The 15,880-nt window shown below is 34.6% G+C and overlaps 3 protein-coding genes and 1 long non-coding RNA gene across 6 annotated transcripts; 3 read left to right on the top strand and 1 right to left on the bottom strand.

Moving 5' to 3' along the window:
- The first annotated feature begins 252 nt into the window (after positions 1–252).
- LOC134199144 (uncharacterized) lies at positions 253–1,181 on the top strand. 2 transcript variants are annotated; one of them, XR_009973501.1, is made up of 2 exons: positions 253–374; positions 1,109–1,181. It is a non-coding gene; the product is annotated as an uncharacterized LOC134199144 (long non-coding RNA). The 2 variants fall into 2 exon arrangements; XR_009973502.1 differs by lacking the exon at positions 253–374 and adding an exon at positions 654–770.
- A 135-nt stretch (positions 1,182–1,316) lies between these two features.
- LOC101736991 (peptidyl-prolyl cis-trans isomerase FKBP2) lies at positions 1,317–2,355 on the bottom strand. The gene is made up of 2 exons (XM_004931222.5): positions 1,792–2,355; positions 1,317–1,615 (listed from the first exon to the last, which is right to left on the bottom strand). Exons 1-2 carry the CDS (start codon positions 1,972–1,974, stop codon positions 1,358–1,360), a joined length of 441 nt encoding a protein of 146 aa, XP_004931279.2. The 5' UTR covers positions 1,975–2,355; the 3' UTR covers positions 1,317–1,357.
- A 303-nt stretch (positions 2,356–2,658) lies between these two features.
- Positions 2,659–10,931, top strand: LOC101736857 (nuclear RNA export factor 2). 2 transcript variants are annotated; one of them, XM_004931221.5, is made up of 10 exons: positions 2,662–3,178; positions 3,299–3,632; positions 4,316–4,433; positions 5,746–5,818; positions 6,335–6,475; positions 7,339–7,546; positions 8,052–8,239; positions 9,299–9,493; positions 10,258–10,373; positions 10,745–10,931. In XM_004931221.5, the coding sequence occupies exons 1-10, from the start codon at positions 3,035–3,037 to the stop codon at positions 10,890–10,892; spliced, it is 1,665 nt and encodes a 554-aa protein (XP_004931278.1). In that variant the 5' UTR covers positions 2,662–3,034; the 3' UTR covers positions 10,893–10,931. The 2 variants fall into 2 exon arrangements, with proteins under 2 accessions (XP_062525348.1, XP_004931278.1); XM_062669364.1 differs by lacking the exons at positions 10,258–10,373; positions 10,745–10,931 and adding an exon at positions 9,874–10,185 and having other exon boundaries at positions 2,659–3,178.
- Positions 10,932–13,319: 2,388 nt separating this feature from the next.
- On the top strand, positions 13,320–15,458 carry LOC732959 (transcription initiation factor TFIID subunit 12). The gene is given in 3 exon segments (NM_001046957.1): positions 13,320–13,667; positions 14,150–14,342; positions 15,197–15,458. Coding segments are annotated over 3 exon segments (531 nt in total). The 5' UTR covers positions 13,320–13,457; the 3' UTR covers positions 15,325–15,458.
- Positions 15,459–15,880: the final 422 nt, after the last annotated feature.

Genomic DNA, 15,880 nt, shown 5'->3' with positions numbered 1-15,880 from the left:
ATTGCTAATATCTTTAGAATCGCCGGATAGTACAGTAAATCCACTGAAGTAGGTCTTAAGTTATATATAATCTTACTCTATGAGTAGGTCTATGAGTAAATCACATTCAATGAAAATTGAAAACTGTTTTGTTTTGACACATTGACAGATTTGACATTTTTTCTTCCCGTTGTCCATGAGGACAGGCAAAGAAAATACCCTACAGCCTACATTATTCTGGTTAATGTCCATATATAAAAAATATAATATTATAAATTAATCAGTAGCGATAATTTGGAGTGATGTACACTTTTAATAAAACTTTTATACGCATATTTAGCAATCGAGGGATTCCCGATCAATTAGGCACCGTTTTTACCATAATAATGATTATGGTAAGTCTGAATTTACGGGAATTTCCGCCAGTGTTAACAAAAGCTGTTTAATAAATGATTCCAGAGAATCTGAATATAGAACTTAGCACGTTTATCCTGCTACCGATTGCACATTAAGCCTGTCTGATCGTATATCCGGCGAGAAATAACGGACTGATAATTTTGGGTTAAATGTTAAATCGACCTTTGTCGAGTTCAACGAGTTCTGTTACCTGCGCTTTGTCTCCTGCAAGTGTTAGAACTGGTAGCATTCCATAGCCCAGAGTTTATCAGGTGACTGCTACGCGGGCCGAATCGGCCACTATAAGCAAAGCAGCATTCAAATGCTGTCTTTATATAATTTACATTTGGGTTCAAGATCAAACTCGCCATGAAGTTGGCAATCGATGATCACAGGTAGGCAACCCGTCGGCGAGTAGTCTAGAAAAAAACGCACTGCCCAATACATAGAGCAATTTAATGTTATTAGGCCTGGAAATACTTTTTTTGTATTTTTAGCTAACACAAACTTTCCAGAGCTAGACTTGCTGACTTTTGTTTTTCCAGTACCAGTACCACGAAATTCTGTATGTTACTTTAGGTAGGCATTACAGGGCATTGTGTATAATCCATATTATTTTACCTTAACCATAATGAAGACTGGCGATATTAAAAAACTGGCATGTTCGAGTAACAAGAAGCCATTTGCGTTTCCAACCATTTGATGAAATGTAAATTCAATTTTTTTTTTTCAGAAAACTCAAAAAGGAAATATATATTTTTACAAGTGTATTTTTATGGAAATTAATAATAAAACCCTATAATAAACTCCTTATTTTCATTTAAAAATTGTTTTATGTATCAATTAGATTCTTGAAGTTTGTTTATATGAGCTTCGAATGACTCAGCAATAGTTACTTTTAGGGATAGTAGTTCAATATAAAATATAAATTGCAAATAATATTCAGTTCAAAACATGTATATGTATTTGTCAGTTGAAACAATTATAATTCATCTTTTCTTTCAATTTTCACCAATTCTACGTGAAAAGTAAGAGTAGCAGACTTTGGTATCTTTGGTGGTGCTCCAGCTGAACCATAAGCCAATTCCGGTGGAATGACAAGTTTACGTTGTTCTCCTTCGCACATTCCAAGTAGCCCTTGATCCCAACCCTTAATAACTTGACCAGAACCAAGTTTGAAGGTTAAGGGGTTACCTCGAGGAATTGAACTATCAAATTCTGTACCGTCATCTAAAGTGCCCTGAAAAAATAATAAAAAATATTCATATTGCAATTTGTCACAGACCTTCAATCAATTTTATGTTGCTAATATCAAAATAGTTGGGAATATGATCTTTCTAATATAATATCAGTAGTTTTTCTTAGCAAACGTGCCTAATATTAACAGGGTTTTAAGATTGAAAAAATAATTATTACAGTGTAGTGCATATGCAAAAGATCTCCTTTGCGGCTCTTGATGGAACAGTCCTCAGGTCTTTTCTTAATGCCAATTTGTAGTTTCTTTGAAGCTGTACTTTCTATTACCACTAACTTAAACATAAACATTAGAATCAGCACAAATAAAAGAATATTACAAATTCTTATCATACTCATAACCATTGTTCTTTGATTATTTAAACACTGATTTTTTAACTTAGTTGCACAGCTTGTTTAACTGCTACAAAACACTGCTGAACACTAAAATGCGGTTTAAATCAACTCTGAATGTTCCGTAAAAATAAATTTATGAATTGAAAATTACGTGTGTAGGTTTACACACTTAAATAATATACTAAATATAAAATTCTAAAAGGATTATTTAAATGTCTTAATTATGAAAGGGATCCCGGATTCCGGATGATAAAGGATAACAGGATAACCAAGTTTTTTTTTTTGTACAATTTTTACTTATTAGGAAAGGCAAGAGGACCTAAGCCCATACAACGTTATCTGTTCTATATAACCATAGATATTTTTTTTGGTATATAACCATAGATAAGGGTAGCCGTAATCTTAAATAACTAAAAATGAAAGATTTTATTACTTTTTTTATGAATTAATGGCTTGTAACGAGACCTTCAACTCAAGTCTTATATTTTCTTACATTCTGTTAATGAAAAATGAGATAAAGTTCATTATGTAAGACTTTAATTAATTAGGATGAAATAATATTAATCGACATGAAATTAGATGAAAAATTGCGTTGTTTTTCTGGTTCTTCCAAAAAGTCCAATGAATTTCAGAATATTTTCACAATTATATAATTATATATATTATTAATGATTTCTTCCCATTCAACATATAAGTTGCTGTCTCATATCGATTTATTCAACTCCATTTAATTTCATTTAATTCCAACTAATTTTTGAAAGGACAGACATGCCTTCAACCTTTGCCACTAGATATTGGCCGATAGGCTGCGTTACGTTTGCCTGTCCATAGGACATAAAATATGACGTATCAAAGAAAAAAGGGGGTAAAGTACGGTAATCAAAACAAATGTAAAACAAATCAAATTTTATTTGATACATATTATACCTACATAACGATAATAAAATAAATTTTAATTAAAAAAGCGACACAAAATGGACCATGTCATAAAATAGAAATTCGGATATCGATGTTTGCCTGCACTTATTAGTTACAAGGAAAAATAAAAAGTCTCAAATAAGTAATAAGTATGAACAGTCCAAAAAAACTTGATAAGTATAAAGGATTTCCTTTGTACATTGAAGCAATTACTACTAAAGATTTTAAAAAATATCTAGAAACATGTTTGACTCTGGAAGATGAAGCTCGGGATCATTCGTTTCATAAAATATTAGTAAGTTTATCACACTATCACCAGTTCTAACTCTTAGGTCTATTAAGAAATTCGTACTCTTTTTAATTAACTTTATTTAAAATTAATTAGGTATGAATACAGGGAGTTTTTATTTTTCAGGTGAACCATTGGCCAGAAAATTTGAATAGTTTCATATCAGCATTTAGTGATTATTTCGGCTTTGCTCTTATCCCTGTTAATGTTGTTAAAGAGGACAATGATAAATTATCATTCTACTCGAGCAATCTTAATTTAATATCAAAAATTATTGAATTAAATTTTTTATTTCCATATCAAAAATGCATGTCCAATATAGAAATTTTATTTAATTGTAAAAGCTCCATAGAGTTATTTGGAAAGTATACTACAGTTGATGAAATTGTTACCAAAGTTGTAAGTAACAGATTTAAAGGAAGCTGTGAATTGGATTTGTCTGCATTTTGTGAAGATAAAGGTAATAGTTACTTGAATGTTTTCCCTTTGTTACTCATATGGTAGTCATCATGATCCTCATAGTATTTAGTGGCTACTGCAGATGTCATGTACAAAGATGTCATTAATCTGAGTGCAGTGAATAATAAACTATATGGTGTGCTATGCTGTAGAATGCTGCATAGACCATGGGGATAAGAAAATTAGGTAAAATAGGGAATCTTTAAATAATACTTGATATTAATAAAACTGATACATATCTATATAAACATTCAAATTACATTACAGCCAAAAACAAAAATGTTCAATTTGTAAAATTTGAATTACGATAATTTTTACTGCCTATGGATAGCCTATTGTGCCTGTATATGGGTGAATAAAGGCACCGCTAACCTGGGGTTGAATGATTATGGGAACCCATACATAAGATAATGTGAACATACCACTCTCCTTATGGTTCAAATATTTTATAAGAGATATGGCAAACCATAACATTTAAGTACACTAACAAAGGACTACTTCAAAACAAAAATAGGCAGAATAGTAGTACTTAGATTCAGGCTTATAACTAGTAAAGTAACTTAATCTAACCATAGATTTAATATAATAACTTTTTATCAACAGTTGAACATTAATTAAAAATTATTATCACAGGATAAAAATGTTTCTTTTGCGGAATTTTAATAAATTGTTTATTTATTTCAGAATTTTTAGAAAATAAAATTTATTTCTACAAGTTGTCGCTTCTATCACATTTCAAAATATTAATGCTAAGAATGGGTAGAGATACAAAATCTTTGAATTTAAGCTGTAACAACTTAAGGTAAAAAAGGTCAATTATTTAGGTTAACAGTCCATTCTATAATCAAGGTTCTCTATTAAATACGAAATGTCCTACAAAGGGTATATAGGAGGGTATGTATATAGCTATATGGGTGTAGAAAACTGTAGATAGTTTTATTTATTTATTTTTATTTATAGTTTTCTATTAGAATAATCGATTCCATGAAAAAAAAAGTTCCCAAGTAAATAGTTTCGGAATAAACAGTGCTTAAACATAACTAAAAACTGTTTGTCTGCCAGTCCTTGAATTATATTTTTCAAAATGGACAATAATATTACTAATCATATAATAAAAAATAAGACTGGTTACATATCAACAGATGAATTTTTTTTATTGCTTATATAGGTAGACGAGCTCATGGAACTACTGGTTAATTTTTCTTTTTATTGCTTATGTGAGTGGACAAGCTCACGGCCCACCTGGTGATGAGTGATTACTGGAGGCCATAGATATCTACAATGTCATGCCGTCACCTTCTTTGAGACATGAATAAGTTTCAGTTCATATACAACAATTTCTCTACTGTTCAAACCGAAACATATTACTGATTAACAGCAGAAATAGGCAGGGTGATGTTACCTTACTCTTTGGACTTATAAGCATCACCAGTTACTATGTAAATCATAATTTTGATTTTGTTCCTTCACTGTGGAAATCAATATTAATTTTTTTCAAGTACGTATTTTATTATAAACGTTGGTACATGCCTGCGGGATTCGAACACCGGCACTAGTTCCGGAAGTTAAACAAGCTCACGGCCCATTTGATATTAAATAATTACAGGATCCCGTATCGCAAAATGTGGATGTCAACAAACTTCCATTTTTATTCCTTTGCAACTGTTCTATTCTTCAACTGGAATATATTATAATTATTATTAGTCCATCTATACTATCACTACGAGTATACAACCCACCCTATGGTGAGGGGTTACCGTCGTGCAGCGATATCAGCAATAACAGGTATGTGCCAAGCTGCTGCTGCCTACTGTTGAGTACTCTCCACAACGCCCTTTCGAAGAAAGACATGTCATAGCACTCAGAAAACACTGTAGAAGGCAGTTCATTACAAAGCCGCATGGTATGTGGCAAAAAAGATTTCTGGTAACGCAATGTGGATGAATGCAGTGGTTCTAAGTATTAATGAACCCTGATCCGATGGTGGGTGCATTGCTCAGAGCACTATCCATGGTACATACGGTACAAAACACAGAATCGAAGTTCCTCTGTATAACCACACTTGTAACAACTTTTAAAATGTTATTAACTAATAAATGTGTTATTTTTTTCAGTAATGCTCCAATGGAAATTCTTAACTTCTTCATGAAAGGAAATTTGACATCCATCAATCTGAGTCACAATAGAGTAGGTTGGATATTATATTTATTAAATAGTGTGATTTTTAACTAGATGAAACGAATAAGCAATACTAAAAAGAGACAGGCATATACAGCACGACGTGAATGCCGCCAGCGAACTTAAAAGCTGAAATCATAATTGTATTATTTAACAGCTTTCCTACCCTCCAAACCAGACCAGACGACTGCTTCGCGACAGATATAGGCAGTAAGGGAGGGGTGGGATTTAACAAACATCCTACCAGTAGTAGTTATGCAAATTTACATATTTTGTTTTAATTAGACAATTTTATTCCTTCGACATCCTTCCGAAGCCCTTGGTAGGCAGCGGCTTTGCTCTGATCCTGGCATTGCTGAAGGCCATAGGCGACGGTAACCACTCACCATCAGGTAGACCGTATGCTCGCCTACCTACAAAGGCAATTAATAAAAAGAGGCCGTTCGTGAATATGTGTTTAATGTTTCTTAAACACGTAATTGTCACCGGAAACCTTGAAAGTTTAAATTACAAACTCAATTTCAGATACCATCATTGAACCAAGTACCGAGAGTTAGCAGTAAAATAGAAAAATTATGGATGGAAGAGAATCCATTATGTGAAACACTAGACGCATCGACCTACATAAAAGATATATTGTTTAAGTTCCCAAGATTATTGGAGTTAGTAAGTGGAGTTGGCTATCAAACCAATCAGTTTCTGCCCTGGCCCAAACAAATTAAGATTAAAAAAAACATTAAAACAATTATAAACTATGACTCTCTGTTAGCCATTCATTAATTTAGCTTGGGCGAGGGTTGTGTTTGGATGACATAATTTAATGTCAGAAAAAAATAAGGAAATAAATATGCATGCGCTACAACACAGTTCTCAAGTAATACAAGTACCTTTTAGACTTATCTCCATCTTTTTCTCTCAGATGTTAAAGTCGTATAGACTGTTATAGACATATCCTTTTACTGTCATTTTTTTTAAGTTTAGTTTCGGTGCCATCGATCTTTGAAGCAATGATGCTAGAAAGTTATCAATTAAAAAATAATAATAATGTAAAAAAAAGAAGGAAATAAATATGCATGCGCTGCAATACAGTTCGCAAGTAGTACAAGTAGCTTTTAGACTTTTCTCCATCTTTTTCTCTCCGATGTTTTAGTCGTATAGACTGTTATAGACATATCCTTTTATTGTCTTTTTTTTAAAGTTTAGTTTCGGTGCCATGGAACTTAAAATATAGCAGTGATGCTAGAAAATTATCAATTAAAAGATAATAACCGTACGTTATTACTATTATTTTTGCTTCATTGGTGACTTTGGCCTCAGGTCAAGGTTCGTTTTCCGGTTGAAGTCGATATTCTTATTAAAGTCATTTCGTATTCTGAAGCTGTATAGTCTTGTCTCGTGTGCGTGTTTCTCATGCCCATAGTAGAGAAGAAACGAGATACACCATCTTTTAGGAATTGTCAAGGAAAAATACAAGCAACATTATTTGATGTCAATATCATAAATTAGCTTACGCATATTTTTCTTTTCAGGACGGCGTCAAATTAAATCACCATCGAACGTACTTACCGTCGATAAGGAACTTCGTAGTGCCAGCCGCATTGCACTCAAACCATGCTATTGACGAGTTCTTGGCCATATTCTTTTCATACTACGACGACCCGTTCCGACATAATCGCAAATATTTAGCGAATCTTTATGACGTTGAAGCGAAATTCAGTATCAGCACTTGTTTTACTTGTAAGTTCTAATTATGGTTCTGTTAGGTTGTTGGAGATTATAGGCACTACAACGTGGATGCCGTTGCCTACCATAAGGCATAATAGCAGAGTCTCCGTTGCACAAGGGTGATAATAGTTTGAACTTTTTGGGGGGAAAAAAGAACAAACCATTTGTATTCGCTTGCAACACAGAAAGTTTGAGTACCTATAGTGTGCGTTGGTAATAGTAACATTTTAGCCATAATTCAAAATGTTTATTTTTAATCTCCATATAACTCGTGTGTTGTATTTTAGTGAAACTTTTTAATCGTAATTTATAATTTAGAGAAGCGTGGCTTCGCAGTTAAAATTACCTAAATAAAATCAATAGTTAAATAGTTTCAATATAGTTTTTTTTTAATGTTGTACTATTGTTATATAAAATTTTATGCTATAGATATTCTAATGTAATCTTTAGTTCAATAAGAAACATCAACCTTTTGAAATGCAACCAGGATTTTGAATTTTCCAATTGTATTTTACAGCAAGAGAACAGAGAGATCTTCCACATTACATGAACCATTCGTGGAACATTATGGACATGTCAATGCAAGCCTGCAGTTCGCCGGGCGCTAGGATCTACAACGGTGAAGCTGTACTGGCGATCCTTACAAGCCTGCCCGAAACGATACACGACCCGACAACTTTCTCGATTGATGTTTTACTTCATAATGTAAGTGAACAGTTTTTTTTTTTATGGACTAAACAAATTAAAACTATTTTTATTGATCGTCTTGTGAGAAGGCAGCAAAGGAAGGTATCATCATACTGCCTAATTCTGTTTCAAAGCAGTAATGCACACTTATTTGATAGTTGGGATAACAGTTAAACTATATAATTGAGACTGCGACCTCATGTCTCAAGGTGGGTGGCGGCGTCCATGTTGGGATGTCTATGGGCTCCGATATCCACTCGGGCTCCACTTAACACCAGGTAGATAGTAAGCACTCTCCTCCGTATATTACAATAAGTAAATATGTGAATGTGTGATATGTGATTAAGGTGGGTGGCGCATTTACGTTGTAGATGTCTATGGGCTCCAGTAACCACTTAACACCAGGTGGGCTGTGAGCTCGTCCATCCATATAAGCAATAAAAAAAAAATCCCCTTATCAAATTTAAAGACTATCTGTAACTCAAGGCGTGGCAATCACTACACGACTTTAGAGTTCTCGTAACGTCAATACAATGAGATCTTTAGATATTAATAAAATAATAGAGACATTAACTTTTAAGTTAAACACGTTAATGAGATGGAAACCCAACTCAAACTAACCGCCAGACCTCAAGATACTGTTATTACTTTATGTGTGCAAAGAAACAACTGTTCGAAACGTAAAAAATAATGAAATAATAATAGACGCGAGATTAACTCGTAAAAACTTTTAATTATTTAGATCACAATTAAATTACGTTCATATTATATGCAGGCAAAGGCTTTTAAGTACATACATATCGACGCTTGAAAGGCAAACGTGACTAAGCGACAATAACTGCTTTGTAGATAAATGATAGGCAATAACCATATTCGATGCGCAAAAAAAATATATTTCTAGGTCTATTAAAATCATTTCAATCCTACAGCAGCAGCTAAATTCGTTAAACTTTTTGTCAATGACCAAAAAAAAAAGATAAAATATGTCATACAAAAAATGAATGTATACCTTGAGGTGTCAGTGGTTATAGTCGAATTGCGATCAACGGGGCGAATGTAGCAATACACTGATTTCAGGAAAAAACTTTAGTACTGGTTGTGGATGGTGTTTTTAAAGAGAAATCAATAACAGGACAAGATAAAATTCTACAATTCAGACGAACATTCGTGTTTACGTGTAGAAAGGAGAAAGAAGGTACTAAATATCTCATCGCCAATGATATGTTAACTGTGACAACAGCTGCGAATGAACACAAACTAAACAGTTTTAAGGTAAACCGATTTACGTTTTAAAAAAATTGCCTAATTTTTTTTTATATTACTTATATGGTGGACTAGCTCACGGCCAACCCGGTGTTAAGTGGTTATCTGAGCCCATAGACATCTACAATGTAAATGCGCCACCCACCTTGAGATATGAGTTCTAAGGTCTCAAGTATAGTTACAACGGCTGCACCACCCTTCAAACCGAAACGCATTACTGCTTCACGGCAGAAATAGGCGGGGTGGTGGTACCTACCCGTGCGGACTCACAAGAGGTCCTACCACCAGTAATTAACACTGATTTCCCGGAGTAGTCCACCGGGTGTCGTGGCACTCATACCCGACTCACCTCTGTGCCTACATGATCCAATCTGCTTCTGACTCAACAGAGTATCTCTAGGAGCATGAATTGGTAGTGGCTACATCTAGGCGAGATTCCAAGGGTCCGTCAGATGGGACGTATGAACTTCTTTACGAGTTCTGACACCCATTATTAAGTAGATACTGTCAGCTCAATCCCCCGTATACGGATCCTATTGCCGAAAAAAGATGTGAGTACCAACCATCGACCCACTTTCGTGATTATCTTACATGTACATTTGGAAATCAATTTTGAATCCAAGTTTTTCGTTTTTCACGGTTGTATGTAACCTAAATAGGAAAGAGATTTAGTAATTTATAAAAATAATAAATCATTGTACCTACTTTGCTATACAGCTTCCGACCACAGGTTAATTTTATGTCGAGTTTAAAAAAAAAGTGTTTTGTTTTAGAATCCTATAAGGAACGGCAATACATTAATGCTCATTCATCCAACAGCTGATGATGTGGACAATTTAGTGAACATATTTTGTCGATTGACTAAGCTTAAAGCGTGGGCAGCCAAAGAGTATGTATTATTGACTGTTGTATCATTTCTAAATCTTAATAATTAAATTTATTTTGAGTAAAGAATACTACCCTCCTTGCTTCCTGTAGGTACCTTATTTCTGAGCAACGTTATGCCACCGAAGTATTATTCTGTGCCTAATTTCGCTACGTGGGTTGACTCCTAGAACCTTAATAATGGAATATTTATCAATTCAGCTACGTTTGTCATGATTTCTGATAGATCTATCTCAAATTTATTGCTAGACTATTTTCTTTTAAAGTACTGTCAAATGCGTCAAACACTTCAAAACCCTAGTAAATAAAAAATAGAAATGATGATGTATGAAATTATTGATTTTTATTTTCTCATTATATATCATATTGTTTCAGACGTCTTCGAGCCTGTAACTGGGACATCAGAAAAAGCCTGTCAATATTTATAGACGATTTAAAAAAAAATGACGTCCCGAATTTTTTTCTTGAATTTGATGAACGCCATGCGCTCGGTGTAACAGCATCAATGGAGGAAATTGACTAATAAATCGCATTATTGTATATTAAAAAACATTTTGTATTATTTGTTGCATTTCTTTTTTCTCTTGACAATTGTCCATATGGTATAATTTAAATTATGGTTAAACTTCGAACAACATGCTATACAAAGCTTATACAACGAAGACGCTTTCTCATTTTACTTCTCCAGTGAATGTAGATGTTCATCTGATTTTCCTAGCAAGAGCAGTGCTTCGCAGAATCTGCTACGGGATAGGAATCACGACCCACTGAGAATGGGATGTGTCTGTGGGTTAGTTCGCTCGTCGAACGCTTGGAGTATGAAGACGGTGACTAGTGCTTGAAAGGCCTAAAAAAGCACCGGAAGCGGATCCGGGGATCCGGCAAAAATTGTTTCAGCCGACGGCGGCTTTGCGTTGCTAGTATTATTTAAATTATAATTTAAAATATAAATAATAACTGTGAGCTCTTTTGGTTTCTCTAGTGTAATAAAAACGAGGATTTTCATTTATTGCATATAGCTGAAAAATTAAATGGAGCAGAATTAAATGAAGTTGATCTGAAACAGTAGACTTTGTTCTTGTCTAGTATACTTTGTTGTAAACTATAAAGGGCAGACCTACCTCTATCCTCCATATTATAAACTAATTTAATAACAATAAAAAATTGTACTCTCATGATGTAAAGCTACTTACTACACAAGAAAGAGTTCAATGCTTACTTCAACATGGTCATCTGTTTAAGGGAAAATTTCCTGTGAGACCGCCAGGAAAATGTGTCCCCAGTAAAAAGAGATTGGCTGCTATGGCTGCTAAAATAAGGCCCCCTGAGAAGGACAGATTGATATCTAGAAGTGGTCGAATAAAAAAGAAGAACAAACATCGGATTTTAAAACTTGACCTAATACTTAGTAGTTGGACGCCTCACTTTCCGGTTCACGCAGGTGCTCACTGGGCATGATTGCTTCGGTGAGTTCCTGCACCAGATCGGAGCCGAGCCGAAGGCAGAGTGCCACCATTGTGGTTGTGACTTGGACAAGGCGGAGCACACGCTCGTCGCCTGCCCCGCATGGGAGGGGTGGCGCCGTGTCCTCGTCGCAAAAATAGGAAAAAACTTGTCGTTGCCGAGTGTTGTAGCATCGATGCTCGGCGACGACGAGTCGTGGAAGGCGATGCTCGACTTCTACGAGTGCACCATCTCGCAGAAGGAGGCGGCGGGGCGCGTGAGAGATGCACAAGCCGCCGCCGTCGAGCGGGGGTCAGGAGGCGGATCTCGCCCAAGCCCTGGCCCTGTAAGTGTTTCGGGTCCCCTTTACATGTCGGTCTGGGGACTGGCGAAGGGGGCCTAAGAAGAGGACGTGCAAGCTGCTCTGCACGCGTTTTACGCAAGAGCATCCGGGTGATGGAAGGCCGGCTATCCTCGACCCACGCTGGTTGTGACCCAGCGGGGTATTCCGTAGGATAACCCATTCTAACCGGCGCCATCTAGGCGGGCTCTGGATAGCCTGCCTACCGGGAGGGCTGGTGGTCGTGGCGCCGACGACCGCCGGTCCGGCGTCCCGAGGGGGAGGGTAATGGGAGAGATGTGCACTAAACGCTTCACTTTCCCCCTTTGACTTTTCATGAGTTGTCTCATGCGAGGATCGGACGCGGGTTGTTGAGCAACAGGAGGTTTTAGTCAGTTCGACTCTGACATGTCTCGAATATATTAAGTGTATAATCTATGGCCCCGCCCTCCATCCCCAGGGATGGAAAAAAAAAGGGGAGGGCGGAAGATCGGCGATTTTCTCCTGACCAAAAAAAAAAGTACTTAGTAGTTCTTTTTTTCAATGTGACAATAAGCTTCTTTCTATACCGTTGTTGCCAGTATCGATTTTATAAAATCTCCAATTAATTTAAATATACGTGTTCTGTGAGAAATGATATGGGATAACGGAATAGGACGAAGTTGACTTATTTAAGGCTGTTATTAATCGGGATCAAATTAAATGATACGAGATGAGATGGAATGTAATAAAGTCTCCCTAAAATGAGAGTTATTTACTGAGACTTCAGTTCAGGTTTTTGGAAAAACCCAGGAATCCACGTCCACAAAGCTCTTTTTAATTTTATTTTATTGAAGTCTTAGTAAACAGTCTCTAGGTTATTTAATCTCCTGACATCTCACCTTATTCATTTCTAGTTTTTATTATTAGTGTTAATCACTCGCGCTATTCGACTTATTGTTGTCGTTAAGCAATCATGCGTTTCAGTTTGAAAGTTGGGAAAGTCGTTTATACAATACAATTGAAACATGGATTTCATGTCTCAAGGCGGATGGCGGCACTGACTTTTTAACCTGCTATAATAAAACCTGCATCCTGTAACAAAATAATATGCTGTATGGGGTATGGTTTCTTTGCCAGTCGAAAAAATGTTAACAAATGACTTAAGTAATATTGTCAATTAGGAATGAAATTGAAATATTGAGACGATCTTATAAGAAAAATAAATAAACTCGTATTGACACACTCATCTCGGAGATTTCGAAATGTTTAAAGATTATCGTTTTTATACGTGACGTTTTCTCGTTTGTTGTGTTAAAAGTATAAATGTCCAATAATTCTCTAGCACAAGCAGCAAATATGCCTACAATAGGGACTGTTGGTCAAGGCGCTATACAATACGTTAATAATCCCATGCAAAGTCCTCAACTTCAAAACACTTCTATTCAAGGTTCTCCTTCTCAACACAGCCCTATGGGGACCCAGTCACAAGTAGCAAAAGTTGGCCAAGGCGGAGCTGGTGACCAGTCATCTCAGGTAGGTTGAAAAGATTTTAAGACTTCGTGGTATATTAACATATATTTTTTCAAACCTTACTATCCACGCAAACTCAACAACGCAATAGTATCCATAAATCCATTTGGACTCTTTGTCAAGGACTAAAGCTTTATAAAATATGTTAAATTTAATAGAGTAATTTAATAGTAATTAGTGCAAAACAATATAATTGTTACTTAACATTATAGTAAATTAAATCTTGTTACCAGAAGCATAAAATTTGAGTATAGAACTTGTTTCAGAAGATTTTTATAACCTGTCTTTAATTCGACAATTTTTTAAATTCTGTTTTCCAGAAATCTTATCCTTAATGTGGTCTCCTTAATGTATCTTTAGATATTAAAATTTAATTTGCTGGATGTGGGCTGTGAAGGACCAGTCATTGTGTAATGTCTGTGGGCTGATGATGACAATAATGACTACAATTTGAAAATCTATATTGTTGATTTTTTTATATACAGCTTCTAAGCCGTCCTCGTCTTCAAGAATTAGTTAGAGAAGTGGACCCAACAGTGCAGCTCGATGAAGAAGTGGAGGAAATGTTACTGCAGCTTGCAGATGACTTCATCGACACTACACTGAATTCAGCTTGCGCTCTTGCTAAGCACAGGCATGCACCAAATGTAGAACTGAGAGATGTGCAGCTACATTTAGGTAAATTATATATTTTTTAATATTACATATAATGCCACAACACAAAATTAAATTTTAATTTTACTGGTTTTACATCAACAAACTAATATCAGTTATGTTGTTTGTCATTTAACAATCATGAAAATATAATTAAAATACTGTTAACCACTGCGAGTTAACCATGTTGTGTGTGCCAAGTTAATAGCAAAGGTGAATTCCTTTTTTTTAGAATATTTTATGAGCAAATCTGATGAAACTTCTTATCAGTCAATATACATGACATTTTCAAAGGAATTTTAGGTAAACATTACTGTTTTTATCCTTGAAGTTGATTCGCTAAAAATGAGTGGACAAGCTTACATCATGCTCCAAATCTTGGATATTTCATTTATAAAAATCATTGTAGGTGTATAGGTGAATAGGTACATTAACAACATCATTACATAATTTGTGGAATAATAGTTTTATAATTGTCCTCAGCTGTAAATTTACCAGACAAAATGTAAGATATTCCTTAGTAAAAGTACCCAGACATGGTATTTGAGAACTATAACTATAGTACACCACAATATTGATTCACTATCTACCTACCATAAGATGTGCAGTTATAAATCATTATTTCAGCAATTATCGTTATTCTTTTGAAAATGGAAAACATTTCAGCTTTACACCTTTGCAGTTTCATTTAAAATTTTCTTTGTATTTGTTGAAACCTAGCAAAGACTCCTTATGCAATATAAGTGAAAATACATTGATGCATTTAGCTTCAATTTTGTTTTCTACTATTAGAAAGACCGTGATTAGATATTCTTGTAATAGCTGAATTGTCAATATAAGAACATAAGAAAAAATGAATTATCATTTTGAATTTTCAGAACGTCAGTGGAACATGTGGATACCAGGTTTTGGAAACGATGAACTGCGGCCATACAAGAGAGCAGCAGTTACAGAAGCGCACAGACAACGGATGGCACTCATCCGGAAATCGATAAAAAAATATTAGCTAATAAATTAGATATCAATACCTAAACGAGATTGTAATGTCTTGTATTTTATTATTTAACAGTTTACGATTTTATCTGTAAGCTGTTTTTTAGAATATAGTTGTAATTTTCTTAAATAAATATTTTCAAAATATGTATGACTATTACTATTTTCGTCAGTTTTCGCGTGATTCGTAAACAAGGTTAATACTACTTATAAAATATTTAAAACATCTAACATAATATAACGAAAATAAAAATCCCGAGATTTAACTATAAAAATTGTTTAAGTTATGTATGTTCATATATTATTTTATTGTCAAGGTCCTACGAAATAAACTTTACAGTAAACTTAGCAGCATCAGATAAATTAAGTTTTAAATTTTTGTAAGATTTATATGTTTATTCATTATAACACCATTGCCAAACTAGGAAAATTCTTAGAATATGCATATAATTTTGTTCACTCTACCTCTACTTATATTTTCCTTATTACAGAAGTCTGGCTTTTTTTAGTTAGCATAGTTTTTTAGCCACTCGACAAACGAGCTTAGTTGTATAATTCAATGAATGGGA

This window comes from Bombyx mori, chromosome 7 (assembly GCF_030269925.1).
Source record: "Bombyx mori chromosome 7, ASM3026992v2".
In the NCBI taxonomy this organism is placed as follows: Eukaryota; Metazoa; Arthropoda; class Insecta; order Lepidoptera; family Bombycidae; genus Bombyx; species Bombyx mori.
Note: the sequence above shows the minus strand (reverse complement) of the source record. Positions and strands in the feature narration are given on the sequence as shown.